General features: G+C 35.8%; 2 protein-coding genes and 1 non-coding gene across 3 annotated transcripts; 1 reads left to right on the top strand and 2 right to left on the bottom strand.

Annotated features, from left to right (window-relative positions):
* Positions 1–1,055: 1,055 nt before the first annotated feature.
* On the bottom strand, positions 1,056–2,098 carry LOC137749290 (uncharacterized). Its single transcript, XM_068489390.1, has one exon. It carries the CDS (start codon positions 1,988–1,990, stop codon positions 1,364–1,366), a length of 627 nt encoding a protein of 208 aa, XP_068345491.1. The 5' UTR covers positions 1,991–2,098; the 3' UTR covers positions 1,056–1,363.
* A 7,186-nt stretch (positions 2,099–9,284) lies between these two features.
* On the top strand, positions 9,285–9,382 carry LOC137709614 (small nucleolar RNA snoR1). Its single transcript, XR_011064902.1, has one exon. It is a non-coding gene; the product is annotated as a small nucleolar RNA snoR1 (small nucleolar RNA).
* Positions 9,383–9,931: 549 nt separating this feature from the next.
* On the bottom strand, positions 9,932–13,623 carry LOC137708460 (cinnamoyl-CoA reductase-like SNL6). Its single transcript, XM_068447544.1, has 5 exons — positions 13,236–13,623; positions 12,340–12,521; positions 11,178–11,372; positions 10,838–10,991; positions 9,932–10,362 (listed from the first exon to the last, which is right to left on the bottom strand). Exons 1-5 carry the CDS (start codon positions 13,489–13,491, stop codon positions 10,064–10,066), a joined length of 1,086 nt encoding a protein of 361 aa, XP_068303645.1. The 5' UTR covers positions 13,492–13,623; the 3' UTR covers positions 9,932–10,063.
* Between the last annotated feature and the right edge of the window lie 1,618 nt (positions 13,624–15,241).

Genomic DNA, 15,241 nt, shown 5'->3' with positions numbered 1-15,241 from the left:
AAATAGAATACCGTTAACTCATTTTGTTTTTCTTTCTAATCTATGGTATATCATTCCCCAACCCGAGAGATTTTTTTAGTGAGTCCGAAACACAGAGCAGAACATCATATGTCATAAATTAATACAATTGAAGAGATACTTAAAAAAAGAATTTTTCTAATTATATAATAACATTTGATGTTCTCCTCCCATTCCAAACACACCGAAAAATCTTGCTCAATCCCACCAAATGTTACATTGACAAATGTAACATTTCATTACCGTCAATGCTTCCGACGTCGGTTGTTCATTTCTCAACTGAACTCATGATTTGAAAAGATCTCAACGTAACATTTCATTAGCGTCAATGCTTCCGACGTTGGTTGTTCATTTCTCAACTTAACTCATGATTTGAAAAGATTACTGGTGTAAGTTCACAGGTGATACTGATAGCAACACCTTGCATCAAACAAAAATGTGAATAGTAATGTGAGTAATTGAAGGACAAGGATTGTCTGCCCTTTCGTGCCCTCTTGTTTGTGTCATCACGGTTAAGCCACGTCAACATTTTATATTACTATTTTTTTTTTGTCTTATTATCTCTATAAAAAAATCAATATAAAATATTGACGTAACTTAACTATGACCACATAAAACAGAAAGGCACGAAAAAGCACCAGAAATAGAAGGGTGGACAATACTTGTCGTAATTAAAAGGCTGGTTATTTTAATTTTCTAGAAAAAGGCAACCAACTCCCAGTTTTTTCTTGCTCTCGTGCTGCCTCCTGTCACTCTCCCACTGCCACAAACTCTCCTATTTCCTCACTCAGTCTCTCTCCAAAACTACTCCATTTTTTGTGATTTATAATTCATCTATGTAGAGAAATTTTTAAATATGTCGAGAATTGTCTGATCTAACAACTGTCATAATACAAGTGGTTAAATACTTAAAAAAAAAAAAAAAATCAACCATTTGTATTATATTGGATTGTGTACTCGTAACACTGAAAATCTCTTGTCCATTTCAAGGTAAATATGATAATTTAAACATAAACACCATGAAAATTACATATTGGCAAAATTGAAACAAGAAAGTTCTTAAATTATGAACATTAGAGAAAACTGCGGCATATTCAAAGTTGGCGTTTCTGTACGAGCTAGTGATTTTCACACTTGCAGTTTCTTCTCCTCCTGCTCATTCGTTGTTTTAGCCTATTAATTCCCCTGTGATATATTCACTTGTAAAGCTAACAAAAGACTTGAGTACTGAACGAGAAAATAAGAGTGCGTAAATCATTTCTCTTCTGTGAATAAGAAACAATTAAACAGATAGCAAAATTGAATACAAATTAAATTACATTACACAAACACTAATCGTATACAATTAATTTACGTTCCCTAATTGCCCCTTATTACCCAGAGATTGAGTACCAGTAAAGGAAACTCTCCCGAAACCCAGATGTCCAATCTGGTACAACTCTAGCCACACCCTCTCCGCCTCCAGCCTCGCCCCGCCACACTCCGTTTCCTCCTCGCCGTACCCGCCGCGCCGTGAAACCTCAGGTATTTTCCCCTCCTCCTCCCCTCTCTCCACCACCCACTCAATCCCTCTTTTACTGCTCCCACCCTCCTTGCATTTTCTCCTCTTGTTTTCCCGCTTTTGCCCCTTCCTGTTCCCCAGTCCCAAACACTTCCTCCCCACCATCCACGGCACTTTAACGAACGCCAGGGTCAGAAAGTTCACCACCGCGCAGGGGCAGCAGCAGAGCGCCACGCAGTCCGCGATCAACGCACCGCAGCACGACTTGCAGTAGCTCCCCGTGCACTCGATCCGGTCCCCCGCGGCGTCGTCCACGGGGTACCGGCTTTTCCGCGTGGCTGTCGTGGTGTGTCCCGCGGATGACGTGTGACACGCTCCGCGATGGTCGGACGACTCGGACGATGACGACGAAGACGACGACGAACTGCCGTGGTGGTTACGTAACGCCCGAGGCGGGTTATTGTCATCCATTGGATTTTATCTAACCTGCAAAAGATGAGAGATTTTGTAAATTTCAACGGTGATGCGGGAAGAGCGTATATTTTGATCCCGGGTTTCTGGGGAGGGGTTTTTCCTACATGTTTATGCTTTATACTGGGACGTGGGAGGAGAGAAATGCAAAGATATTATTTTCTTTCATGCATTTTATCTTGGTAATTACAAAAGGGCAAAGTGGTCCATTAAATTGTTTTGAAAGAGAGTTACATCATAGTTCATTAACTCGGAAGTAATTTTAAAATAATTGAAGATTTTTGTTGAAAATATTTTTGAAATCAATTCTAAGAAAAAATCCAATCGAATCATGAAAAAACATTTTTAAGTGTTTTCTGTAAAAAAATTCATATATGGTGTTTCTTTCAAAAAGCAATTAAAGTGTTTTTCAAACCCAAAATCAAATTCACCAAAAATAATTTTAGTAATTTTAAATACATTTTCAAACAAGTTCGTAATGTAAAATATCCATACCATACCAGAAATTACGGTAAAACTTACATGCAAAAGGGTAAAAGATGTACAAAATGTTTATTGACTAGTTTTGGCAGATGAAACCAAAGCGTTTGAACGACAAATGTGCCCCATTAACAAGGATGGATTTTTCATGTGAAATGACAGGCAAAGTGAATGAGCCAGTTCGGTACTACTTCATTCGTGGGGCAGAGATTTGAGGGTTAAGACTTTTCGTAGTGAGTCGGAAAATTTGAGTCCTAAATTTAAACGTCGAGCTTGACGGATCTCGCGAGTTTAGTTCTTATAATAGGGAATCTTTACCAAACTTGCCTATTAGAACAATAGTGTTATTGGGTTTTTCATAGTAGGTCGAAAAATTTGAGTCATGTAAAAAACCAAGCTCACACCGTAAGCTGACATGAGAGACGGAATCAAATTCAGACAACCCGATTCCTATATGCTTGTTGGGAAGAACATAAGGGCAAATTGGTAAATGGAGTGGTAGTAGTGACAGACAGAAGGGCACATATAGACCGATAGTGCAGCGCAGTATGAATTAGGGTTTTTGGTTGAATGATGAATGCATGGAGAGAGGTTAAAGGGTAAGGTAGAAAATGGAAAGGGGAGGAAAAAAGGTTAAAACCTGAGTTTATGAATAAGTTTCCCTCAATGTGTTTTCGTGAGACAAATGATCACTTCGTGTCTCAGCCTAATCCAGCTTTCTTACAATTTCTGTTCTGTCCTATCTCTCCATTCTCATCTTCCACCAATCAGTTTAATTTTTGTCTAAATATAATAACTCCAACTTTTCCTACTACACCAACTTTTACGAGTTGAGATCTTCCTCGGATCTCTGTGTTAAGAGTTCAAAGAGTAGAAAATTTGGACCGTTGAAGAGAGAGAGAGAAATCTGGACTTTTAATTTGTGTGAGGTGAACCAGCGAAATTGACTAATGAGAACTATATGATTTAAAATGAGTGGTTCGGATTTTTTAGTCCGTCGACTCTAGACATAGTGATCCGGGGAGGATCTCAATTCAACTTTTACATTAAATTTATTATCTATTTACAAACGATGAGATATTTATGTGCTTTCTTTTTATATCCAAGTTTGAATTTACCACGACTAGAAGGGTAGCAAGTATTTAATCTTATAAAACAGCTAAAATTATAATAGTTTAGGTTTGATAATAAAACTAGGTCCCTTAACGTTGTACCCTATAAGTTGTTTCTCTCTTTTTAAGAGCGGTATTTATTAAAACTTTAACAATACATCAAAGAGGTCCAAAAAACAAGCATATGAACATTACTATGAAAATAATAATATAAAAAATTTAAACTAAAGTAGACAAAAATCGCAAAATGAACATTATTATTTAGCTTCCAATAAAGATTTGTTAAGCACTTGACATTTTTGTTGAGGATAAATCGAAAATGTTGGGATGGGAATCAAACTCTAAAACAGAGAAATTTTTTAGTGTGTTCGGAACATAGGTTAGTACATCACAATTATTATACAGTATGGGGAAAGTGTTTTTTTTTTCAAGTATGTCTTCGATTGTATAATAATATGTAACATATCACCCGTGTTCCAAAAATCTCTCCTAAAGTAAAACATGCCAAAAGTCATGTGAAAAAGCAAATGGAGGTCTCTCTTTATCCAAAAAAGACAATTAGATAAAATTGAATAACTTTTGTCAAGAGTGAAATTCGATAGGAAATGTTACCATAAAATTGATGCTATGAGTTTTCTATATACTGAAAACTATACTTGATTGTCTTAATGCACTGTCAAAATCAACACACATCAATTGCACGAGATCCACATTGTATATTTGGGGGAAAAGAAGTATGAATTGAGATCCTCTTCGGATTTGCGTCTGAAACCCGAAAATTTGGACAAGTTATTTTAAATTATGTGACCCCCATTAGTCCATCTTTATGACTCACATCATCCAAACCAAGGGTTCAGATCTCTCTCTATTCAACGACTCGGATCTCTAGACACAAAGATCCAAAGAATATCTCAATTAAAAAAATATTATCATTTTTGAAGCATTATCAAATCTCGTGTTCTAATAAAATATTGTCAATGTGGTACTAATTTTAAAGTTCTAATCTCCGGAAGTTCACATGGGGCCTAAGATACGACCATGATTGGAAAAAAAAAAAAAATTAAGAAATACAGACACACAAAACTGACTACATTAACTCCACATTAATACAAATAAATTCTAACGTTATATCAGCAATAAGACATTTATTTTATTAAAAAGTGTATCAGTATAATCTAGTTTCATCCATCCCAATTGGCAGGTCTAGAAAGCAGAAAGAATCATTTTGAAAGAAACAGCACTAAATTTGGGAGAGATTCGAATGCGAAAACCAAAAACGATGAGATGGGGAATTTGCAGTTTTGGGTTGTTGACTGAGGGAAAAGAGGATTAAAAAACTAATAATAATTAATTAAAACATGGAAAAGAACAATGGCAGGAAATTAAAGTCATTAATCAAATTTAGAAAAAGAAAGTATCACAATCATACATATATGGTATATAGATATAAAAAACGGTGGATCTGAATTAATCGTTTGTTTGACTGATCACATGCGAGAAACTAGACTGTGAACTAAGAAAAAAAATTTCATTGTGTTGGGAACATAGTCTGGTATATAAAATATATTGATACAATTAATTTAAATTTCTTTGTCAAATTTCAACTAATTATATTCTTATATATAGTGTACTGAAGCGTGTTCTGACACACTGAAAAATCTCTTGAGAACTAAAGAAGATGCATGTCCTAATCATTAGTAGCCAAATGAAAAACCTTTTGATTATTTCTCGTAATTATTTCATTATTTGGCGATAATATTTTGTCTAGTGATTTTTTTAATCACAATTAGATGTTTAAACTCATTTTAATTAAAGTGTAACTTTCAATGATGACTTCAAAAATAATCGCTCTAAATCATGGATAATATTTGTGCGGTAGACCTGAATAAACAGTTAGCGACGTATAAACGTATTAGGCGATTAACGATTTAACAGTAGCATTTATAATGTCAGTGTATATACCTATTATTTTTAAGTTTGTAAAAATGAACAGTAAAATCCCCCTCAAATTCCAATCACTTCTTGTATTATAACATTTGTTGTATCATATTTTCGGTACACTGGAAAATTTATCCATCGCAAGCATACGGACTTAAATAAAAAGGTTAAACATGAGTGGGACCCATCCGCAGTAAATAAGTCAATCACCAATTGAGCAATTATAAAAGGTAATTAGATTGAGTGAAAGAAATCACTCACTAAGAAGCACAGCAAATGATATATCACATCACAGCAATGGCTTGCAGTTGCATGAATTGTCTAGCAATATCTAATCTACATTCCACATTTTTTCTCTTCATTCGAGTTCGAGCGATAGTCTAATCTAATCTAAACTACGATGCGCGCGTTCATACAGACATTCGTATTTGTATTCTACGGGAAAATGAATGAATGAGAGCAGTAATGCAAATGTGTATAAAGGAAGTGAAAGATAGAACTGACCTGGAGAAGCAAGATCAAATCAAAGGTTGAGATTTACGTCAAAGCATGTGATCTTGGGTCGACTCTGGATGATGAGAAAGCTCGATCGTTGGAATACAATGTGAAGTGCGTAATGAAAGATGAACAAGTTGGAGGTTCGATCTGATCTCAAATGCCCAGATTATATATATTTCCACTTGTTTATGTAACATCTATGCAAGCAGAAGAAAGAATCGCTCAACTCTCACTCTCTCTCTTACCCTTTCTCTCTCTAGCTCTCTCTGAGTCTGTGCAACTTTAATCTATTGTTTACTGACTTGTAAAGCTTTGTTAATGAAAGCAAAAGATTTTCTTATATAAAACTCTGCAGAGGGAGAGAGAGAGTGAGGGAGAGTTGAGAGAATGATGAGAGAGAGAGAGAGAGAGAGAAAGAGAGGGCATTGGCGTTGGTTTTCATGAGTACCGATGACAGCGAATATAGGGAACTGTTCCTCATCTACCCTGCTCTTTTACCACTCTTCCTCCTCCACCCTGCTCTCTGCTGCCCTAAACCTCTCCGTTTATTTCTCCGTTACCATCAGTTTGGGATGGCGTCGTAAAAAAAGAGTAAATTAGAGCAATGATCATTTAACTAAAAATTCATTACCATTTGTCCTTCAACTCATCAAAATGTGTAGCTACGATCATTTTCGTCAATTCTTCAGAATTTTGTCAAAATAAGTTATGTTGGAAGGACTATTGCTACAATTGAGGTCATTCAACTAATCAAAATGTGTAGCTATAATCATTTTCGTCAACTTTGTCAAAATTTTGTCAAAATGAGTTATGTTGGAATGATCATTGTTACAATTGGGTTAAATTTTGAGGGACCAATGCTCCAATTGAGTTAAAGTTGAGAGATCATTTCTTCAGTTGGATTAAAGTTCAGGGACCAATGGTAATGAATTTTTAGTTGAGGGACTACAGGTGCACGTTTTGATAAGTTAAGAGACCAATGGTAATGAATTTTTAGTTGATAGACCATTAGTCCAATTGAGTTAAAGTTAAAGGACCATTGCTACAATTTACTCTAAAAAAAACACTTTTGCTCGTAAGCGATTCTGCCAAAAATGTTTTTGTCAATAACATGTCAAGTCTAGTTGCTTCTTGCACCCAAAAATCCTTTCAAACTTTTAGTCCTAAACCTTTGTAGGAATTGTTTGAGATTGTTTCTTATAAAACACAAAGGTTTTAAGGTTAAATTTCAAAATCCCTAATTTCAGCAATTTTATGAAAAGTGTTTTTGCTAGAGTGATTTACTTTTGAAATTTAATCGAATAAATTTGTTACTATTGCTTGCAAACCATGATTCAATTTGTAAGCTTTTAACTTGGTTAATTAAACAGTTAAATAGGAATTACTAATATTTTTAACCAGCGTAAGGATATGGTTCTCAATTTTCAAGCAGGACCTTGTAAACTGTCACACGACCCACCACCCACTTATATATTACTAAATTGTTACTTTAAATTATTATTTTTTTGTTACAAAAAGCTTAGAGGGAGGGAGGTTACCTATTCCATAATCAAGCATAACATAAGTCTCTTTGATAACTTACAGAATGACTCTTTTAGCTCATTATTTTGGTTTTCACAACTCGTGTGTTAAGAGAGATTGACGGCAGTAGAACTCAAACCTAAGCTTTGGTCTTAACTCAACAGACCCTTGGCAATTGATACTCAATTCATTTTATCAAACAAATAATAATCTTTATATTTTGTTGAAATAAATATACAGTAATCATGAGCAGCACAATGCATGTTGAGAATATGGTCATGCATGCATCTCTCCCTGCAATTTGCATCTCTATGTCTGGTTGGGTTGGGTTGGGTTGACTCAGGAGTAGTCATGTGTCCTTGAATCTCTTTTTTCGTAATCTTTGCGTATCTTTGTTGCCGGCCATTTCGATCAAATTCTGGTCTGTTTTTCTAAACTAGTTAACATTTTAACAACCATTCGACAAGATTAAGGACAAGGGAAAGGGCAATACCATTCACAAATAAACATATATATATATATATATATATATATATGTTTTATTGGTCTTATTCTTATCGTTCCGACTTGTTTTCACATAAAGTTTGACGGTTAGAGAGAAGCTACAAGTCTTGATTTTGCCTATTTTGAATGTTTCTCCACAAGAATATAAGCTTCAAATTCAAACATTGGTATTTAAAACTACAAATTGATTTAGATAGGACTATTTTTGAACTTCCATATAGAGAGGAGCAAGTCAAGGGAGAACCACTTGCTGGTACTTGTCCCACATCGACCTGATATCAGTACATAGATATAAAGCTTAATATACTATGCGCAAGCCGAAGTCATCGCCTACGGTTGGAAATCCCTTTCTGGATTAGGTTTTCAGTCACCAGACCCACTTACTGACATCACTCATTATCAGCGGGCTCAAGGTCGGGCATATGTTGCCCGGACTTTTAGATGGGCTTCACACGGCCCACCACTTGCCCTCTTTTTCTTAGACTGCCGAAAGTGGTTTTTTGGGATTAAAGGGCATGTTTAGGGCCCTGCTCAAGGTTGGACATATGTTGCCCATCTTTTACGCGGGCTTCACACGGCCCACCACTTGCCCTCTTTTTCTTAGACGGCTAGAAGTGATTTTTGGGACTAAGGGATGGTTTGGTATTGCTATGCTTTGAAAAAAAAAACTGCTTCTAATGTGCTGTGAGGATAAACTTATTTTTGCTGTTTCACGTTTTCAGCTTTTTTTCACCCAAAACTGTTAAAAATAGCTATTTTTAAGTGTTTACCAAACATCTTTTTGAGCTCATTTTTTTTGTTTTATATCCACTTTTTATAAAAGCACATTAGTACCAAACCAGTACTAAATGACATGTTTAGGGCCCTTGCTGACACCAAGGGGTGGACATGCACTAGAAACTTTCTTTTTATGGTTGTTTCTCCTTCTTTAGTTAGATTATCTAAGGAGGCATAGGCCCATAGAAAATGGGCTGAATTTGCTAATCTGACAGGGTAGTCCACTGTCCAATAACATCAACTGTGGGCTCATAAGAGGTGTAAACCCAAAAGGCCCAGAAAGAAAAGCTTATAAAAACCCCTCAACCAATGCCATCGTTAACTGAAAACCCTAACCCCTGACCCCTCCACTCCGCAGCTCTCGCCGCCTCTGTTCGCAGCAGTTTCTTCTTGTTCTTCCTAATTTTTGTTTGAATATTTGTTGAATTTTGTTGATCGAAGTTGTGTATGTGTAATATTTAGATGGCAACGATGAAGAGTGCTTTAAATTTCTGACACCTCTTGTATGAGAAGTGCCTGTAAAAGGGCTCTTCGCTGAGCACTGTTAGCAACTCTCTGAGCCTCCCTCTTCCCCCTTTCTCTTTTTTTTTTTTTTTTTTTTCTTTTTATTTGCTTGAAATTTATTTTTAGTTTTTTTATACATTTAATATTTTTATTGGGCACTTTTTTCTTATCAATTTGACGATTTTCCCACAATTTATATATGCAAACATATTTTTTTTTAAGTTTATTTTTGTTTTGTTTAATATTTTTGGTCTACGAAAATCCAGACTTTGGGTCCTAATTCTTCGATGTTAAAACATATAAAACTTTTTCTTCCATTTCACATCATACATGTTATTTTAGCATGTTGCGTCAAACTCGTTATTTTAATGAATTTTTAATATATCATATTGTTATGTGTCTAATAAATAGGTTACTGTAGAGTTGAGATATCTATATTTGACAAATGATATCTAATTGAATTTTTAACTGGTTGATTCGACTCGTTATAACAGGTTCGCAATCGATGATCCGATAATAATTTGATTTGTTAATAAGTTTATTTGAAATATGTTATTTTTGTGTCATTTTACATTAGATTAATGTATCGGACAAGAAATTGCCAAACTTACCTCGAAACATCAAAGATACTATTAATTTAGAGATGTTCCAAAACTTTCTCACTTGCATTGCTCAACATTTTACACACTGGGAATTATAACAACTGGGTAGAACCCTAATTGAAATGCCGGAGTTTTTTTTATGAACTATAGCAGCAATGTACTCTTCCGGACAAAAGATTTGTAAGCTTTCTGTTCGACAATTCGAATCGATTCTGGACAATATTAGAGCCCCCATTGCCCACGAACTTGTTCTTCAACATGCTCGTCGCCTCTGCTAACTTCTCGGCCTCTTCTTCTCCGTCAACGACTCGATCGAAGCAAATGTATCTCCCAAACGCTGCCTTGTTCATTGCCTCAAACACGCCTACATGTGCCTCTGCCAGTCTTGTTATATCGACTGTGGCTAGCACACCACTTTGGTACATTTGTTGTGCTCCTGTATTTATAGACAATCAAAATTGGTAAAAATTAGAAGGAAAAATGTGGATTTTGACTTAAAAATGCGACTTTATCCCTTCAGTTTGAGCATCGCTAAGATGGTGGTGCTCAATGGGGTTAGTGTGCGACAGCGTGACTATATGAAAACGGGTAAATGGAGCCTCGAGTGAAAAGCAGAGAGCCATGAGCTTGCTTCTTCTCATAGGGCTCCGGACATAGATTGCCTTACTATTTCAGGGGGATGGTTTGGTTCCATCTTTTGTGAATTTTGCAAAGGCATATATACAAGCAACTCATGTCCTGTTAATACTGCAGTTTAGCGATATCACTTTCACTTGAAAATTGAATACCATTGGACCCATCAGTTCGATTCTCATGTATGACTAGTTTGATATCAAATTGATACAGTTGGCTCGTTATGCGACGGTGCCAGAAGATACTAAAAGTTGTGAATGTAGTAGAAAAAGAATTACCTTTGAGATATGCAAGTGTTGCTGTTGGATTTCTAGTGGAAATTTCAGGGCCAGTGATAAGAGCTGGGCAGATGGTGGCCAACTTCACCCCTTTTTCCTCAGCTATTTTCCATGCAGCTTTCTCTGCCCTCAGCTTCCCCAAGGCATACCAAAGCTGCCATTCCCCATAAGAAATTTTAAATGCTAACAATAGTAAACGAACTGTTATTGTCACTCCAAAACTACAGTCATCCTATACTCTTTCCGTGCTCAATTTGCTCGTCATGGACGGGTGCATGATGACAGTTTTGGATTTGCTCGAGTGCATGATGACGGTTTTGGAGTAAGATGAACATGGTACCTTTTTGTCAATGCAGAGTGACTCAGTGCTCCAGGAATCATGGTTAATTACAGGGGAGAGGTCGTTGCGGGTGCTGTCTTGCCATACGCAGGCTAGAAGTGAAGAAGTGAGGACACATTTTCTCACAGATGGTGTCACTGCACATGCCTTCATCACGTTCTCACTCGCCTTCACTTCTATCTCAGCCATGGATTTCTAAACACATCATTCCAATCCAATGTTCATTCGCAATTTAAATGTCAGAAATAAATAGAGCTGTGCACGAGGGGAAAAATTAAGGGGATATGCGAAATCATTCAATTTTACTTTTTTGAGTCGTGATGAAAGAGAGAAACAAAATATTATATACAATTACGTATGTACAAGAAGAGGTTGGTATAATTAACTGTAGTAGGATGAGATGATCGTAGCACTAATTATTCGTTTTTAAGCAATTTTGATAAAATGTATGTTGTCAATAAGAATATCGAAATGTTTTCCACACACTTTGTTTATTCTCCTCCAGACCTTCTTCGGATTGGCTGAATCAAAGCACAATCGAAGGACATAAATAAATAAATAAATAAAAGTATCTAAGTATCACAATAAAACAGGTACATGCAAAGGGAGTAAAAGATATGCGAAAATCACTTGCAATTTAGTGTTCACACGACAACATAGGGCAACTAGACACAACAGATTTGGCGGCATTTTTGCTCATTACTCTCAAGTGGTAATATTGCTCACCGCCCTATTTATTACCATTTGATGAGTTTAAATTTTGAGATCTTGTATCTATCCACTACTCATATTTCGAAATTTACACCATCCAATAACGATATATAGGATGGTGAACATCAACATCACTTGAGTGTGTTGAGCAAAAATATGCCCCGATAAACTTGGACCACATGGATGCAAGTGTGATGCTTTGTTTTTGTGTGTGAGGAAGGTTGGATGCCACGTAGACCAAATGTTCGAACCTAAGAATTTCTCCACAAAATTTTAAACTTGGACCACATGGCCTACGTGACACCAAATAATGCAAGTGTGATGCTTTGTTTTTGTGTCTGAGGAAGGTTGGATGCCGTGTAGACCAAATGATCGACCCTAAGAATTTCTCCTTAAGATTTTCCTTCAAGTTTAAGAAGAGTACAGAAATGAAATGGGTTAAGTGACTCACAGTGTAGCCAGAGAGGCCAGCGGGGTCGACAAATGCAGAGGTGTGGAAAACGCCACGACAGCCATCGAATGCATGGGACAAGCTTTCAACATCGTCGTCGTCGGTTAGCTTCGCCATAACTGCAGAAATGCGGTCATCGGTGCTGCCGCCTGTCCTCATCTCCCTCAATTTTTCTACATCCTCTGTATTATTTAATCGGGGGGACATGACAACCCATTAATTCTGGATGTAATAAACCAAATTCCACACGACATTTTCTTTATATTTAAAATCTTGTTCTCTTGCAATCATATACATGGATACGAGTTTTGTTTGGAAGTGATTTTAAAATGAATAAAAACGTTTTTGAAATCAATCTTTGATAAAAATGCAAGTGAATTCTGAAAAACGTTTTTCTGTGAGTAACACATAACGAATACATCTTGCAGAATGCTTTTGGAATTCAAAAACACTTTCATAAAAAACTTTTTCTATCATTTTAAAAAGTATTTCTAAATAATTATAATATTCACACTATGCTAATTCAATATAATAGCGTAATCAAATTGTTTGAACTTTTAGATTCCATAAATTGGAAATCCAAGTTCTCATCAAATTATTTGATGATGTATTTCAATGATAAAAAAACAGCAGAACAATTTAAAAGTACTTAGAAATCATAAAAACTTCTTTCGTGTTTTAATGGAGAGGTGATTGTTCTTCAAGATGAACTTTCAAGCGCTTTTCGAATTTTTATCAAGATTTTAAGAGAAGCAAGGGGATTCAAATATTATCGCAACAAGGCGGACACATTGCTTTAACCAATTGGTCCAACTAACATTCTACAAGCCAGAATCGAAATTGGAATTTGGACCAAGAAAGCATTAATCAACGATGATTAGTAGATAAACACTTACCTTGGTTGTCAACGACGAGGCGGACGGAGTAGCCACGGCGGAGGAGACGATCGACGAGGGCAAGTCCTAAGAAAGAAACGCCGCTAGTGACACACACCAACATGTCTTCTTCATCGTCACCCCTCAAGTCGAAACGCTTGTTGTTGGGCTGCTGCCGGCCGTCTTTTCTGCGGTGGAGGCCGGCGGAAGCCATCAGCATACGGCAGAACTCCTGCAATTCGATGTTCTCCCTCTCTTCCAAACCCACAATCCCCATTCCGTCGATGTTTTGGAGACACAAAAATGGCACAGAGATGGAGTTGGGAAGCTTACTTTTCTCTCGGACACAGGTGGAGTGAGAACATTAGCGAGAAGAAGACAAAAGTCTATGTGAATCTATTGGCATTTGGAAGTCATGCAAAGCTTACTTTTCAATATCACCCCAGCGGCCGCCTACCCAGCTAGCTCAGCTAAAGCTAAGGCTTGGCTTGTGCCGCTTGGTTTATTATATGAACTTTACGAAAAGTTTATGGTGCTGTTCAGTTCAACGAAAAATCATATTTTTACATTAAAAAGTCGATCTTGTACTATTCGTTTTACTTTTTATTTTGAACTTATCGTTAAAACGCAAAGTTTTCAAGTTATTTTCATTAATTTTCCTGTTTATTTTTGTTTTGCCCTAAATTTTTTTTCCTATTTTTAATGAGGTGAATTTTGTGACAAATGCGATTTATTTTGCTGTATAAGAATACCAAGTTTAGCTCTATCATCCTTCGATGAATGGCAAATTCAGGTTAGCAATTGGGCTCACTTTCCATCAGTGGCCTTAGGCGAGAAATCTAAACCATAAAAAATTGAATAAATATCATGTTTCTTGCTGCTTATAGCTTACGAAGGATTATAGTTAGTCGGTTACTTAATAATCTACACACACAAAAATCAAACAATTTGATATGGTATAAAATTATGAATCTTTTAGATTTTTAGCTGGAAATTAACCCAATTTATTTTAATTAGACAAAGATATGGTCTCTTGTTAAATTTTCAATGTTTCAAATTCAATAATTTGCATACACTAAGTTGTGATAAATGATGTATACAATACACCTAGCACTCGAAGAAATGGTATCACTAACTGATATAACATATACGCAATTTGCTAAAACAAGTACGAATATAAAATGCATTTTTTTTTAAGGAAAACTAATGAAAAAGTCTTGAAAACTTTGAGTTTTAACGATAAGAACAAAATAAAGGGTAAAGTGAATAGTACTAGGATTGACTATTTAGTGTAAAAATGTGATTTTTCGTTAAAATGAATAGTACCAACAGCTTTACGTTAAAATTCTTTTTTTTTTTTAATTATAAACAAAATATTTTCACATTCATTTTTTCTTATAATTTTTTTTCAGTGCTCAAATCTCTTTTAATTTAACACAATTTAACTATTAAAAATAAATAAATAATTTCCCCTTGCAAAGAAAAACAAATATTAAATAAATATTTATCCCAAATTGGGCTTTGGGTTTGGCTAAACGTTGAAGATGCGTCGGTAGCTAAAGCCGGTCCCTTACGTGTTGAATGATCAGTGAGCACGTGGACCATCTACCCACGCACAACCCACACACCCCCCCCCCCTCCTCCGGTCTTTCGTTCCCTCCACGCATATTGTCCGCCGCGAAACGAGAGTTAGTTGCCAAATAATTAGTTTTTAATCTCTTTACTAAACACGACATGTGCCAAACAATGAGTTCAATCTCTTAATTCGTGTTTAAAATATCGGTCGGTGAAAATATCATTACACAAATTTATGTATATCTCGATAAATATATCAAAATCTATTATCTTCGATGAAATATTGAAAATCGTTAAAAATGAAATTTTAGAGAGTGTCAAATGACAATTTATCAATATTTAACCAGTATATTAGAAATATCGACGAAATTTGTCCATTTGAGCTGAAATTTAAAAAATTCTCTGGCATGGAATGAAATTTAGACTTCACTTCTGCTTTTTGTATTTTTCTC

The sequence above is a fragment of the Pyrus communis genome, chromosome 11 (genome assembly GCF_963583255.1).
Source record: "Pyrus communis chromosome 11, drPyrComm1.1, whole genome shotgun sequence".
NCBI classification, from domain to species: Eukaryota; Viridiplantae; Streptophyta; class Magnoliopsida; order Rosales; family Rosaceae; genus Pyrus; species Pyrus communis.
This window is presented reverse-complemented; position numbering and strand designations above follow the sequence as displayed.

Excerpts from the sequence above, each read along its gene's own strand:
- LOC137708460 (XM_068447544.1), bottom strand. The coding sequence starts at position 13,491 with ATGGGGATTGTGGGTTTGGAAGAGAGGGAGAACATCGAATTGCAGGAG. Across the intron at positions 11,373-12,339 it reads CTGGCCTCTCTGGCTACACT|AAATCCATGGCTGAGATAGA; the intron begins GTGAGTCACTTA and ends TGATGTGTTTAG. Across the intron at positions 10,363-10,837 it reads AACACTTGCATATCTCAAAG|GAGCACAACAAATGTACCAA; the intron begins GTAATTCTTTTT and ends CTATAAATACAG.
- LOC137749290 (XM_068489390.1), bottom strand. The coding sequence starts at position 1,990 with ATGGATGACAATAACCCGCCTCGGGCGTTACGTAACCACCACGGCAGT.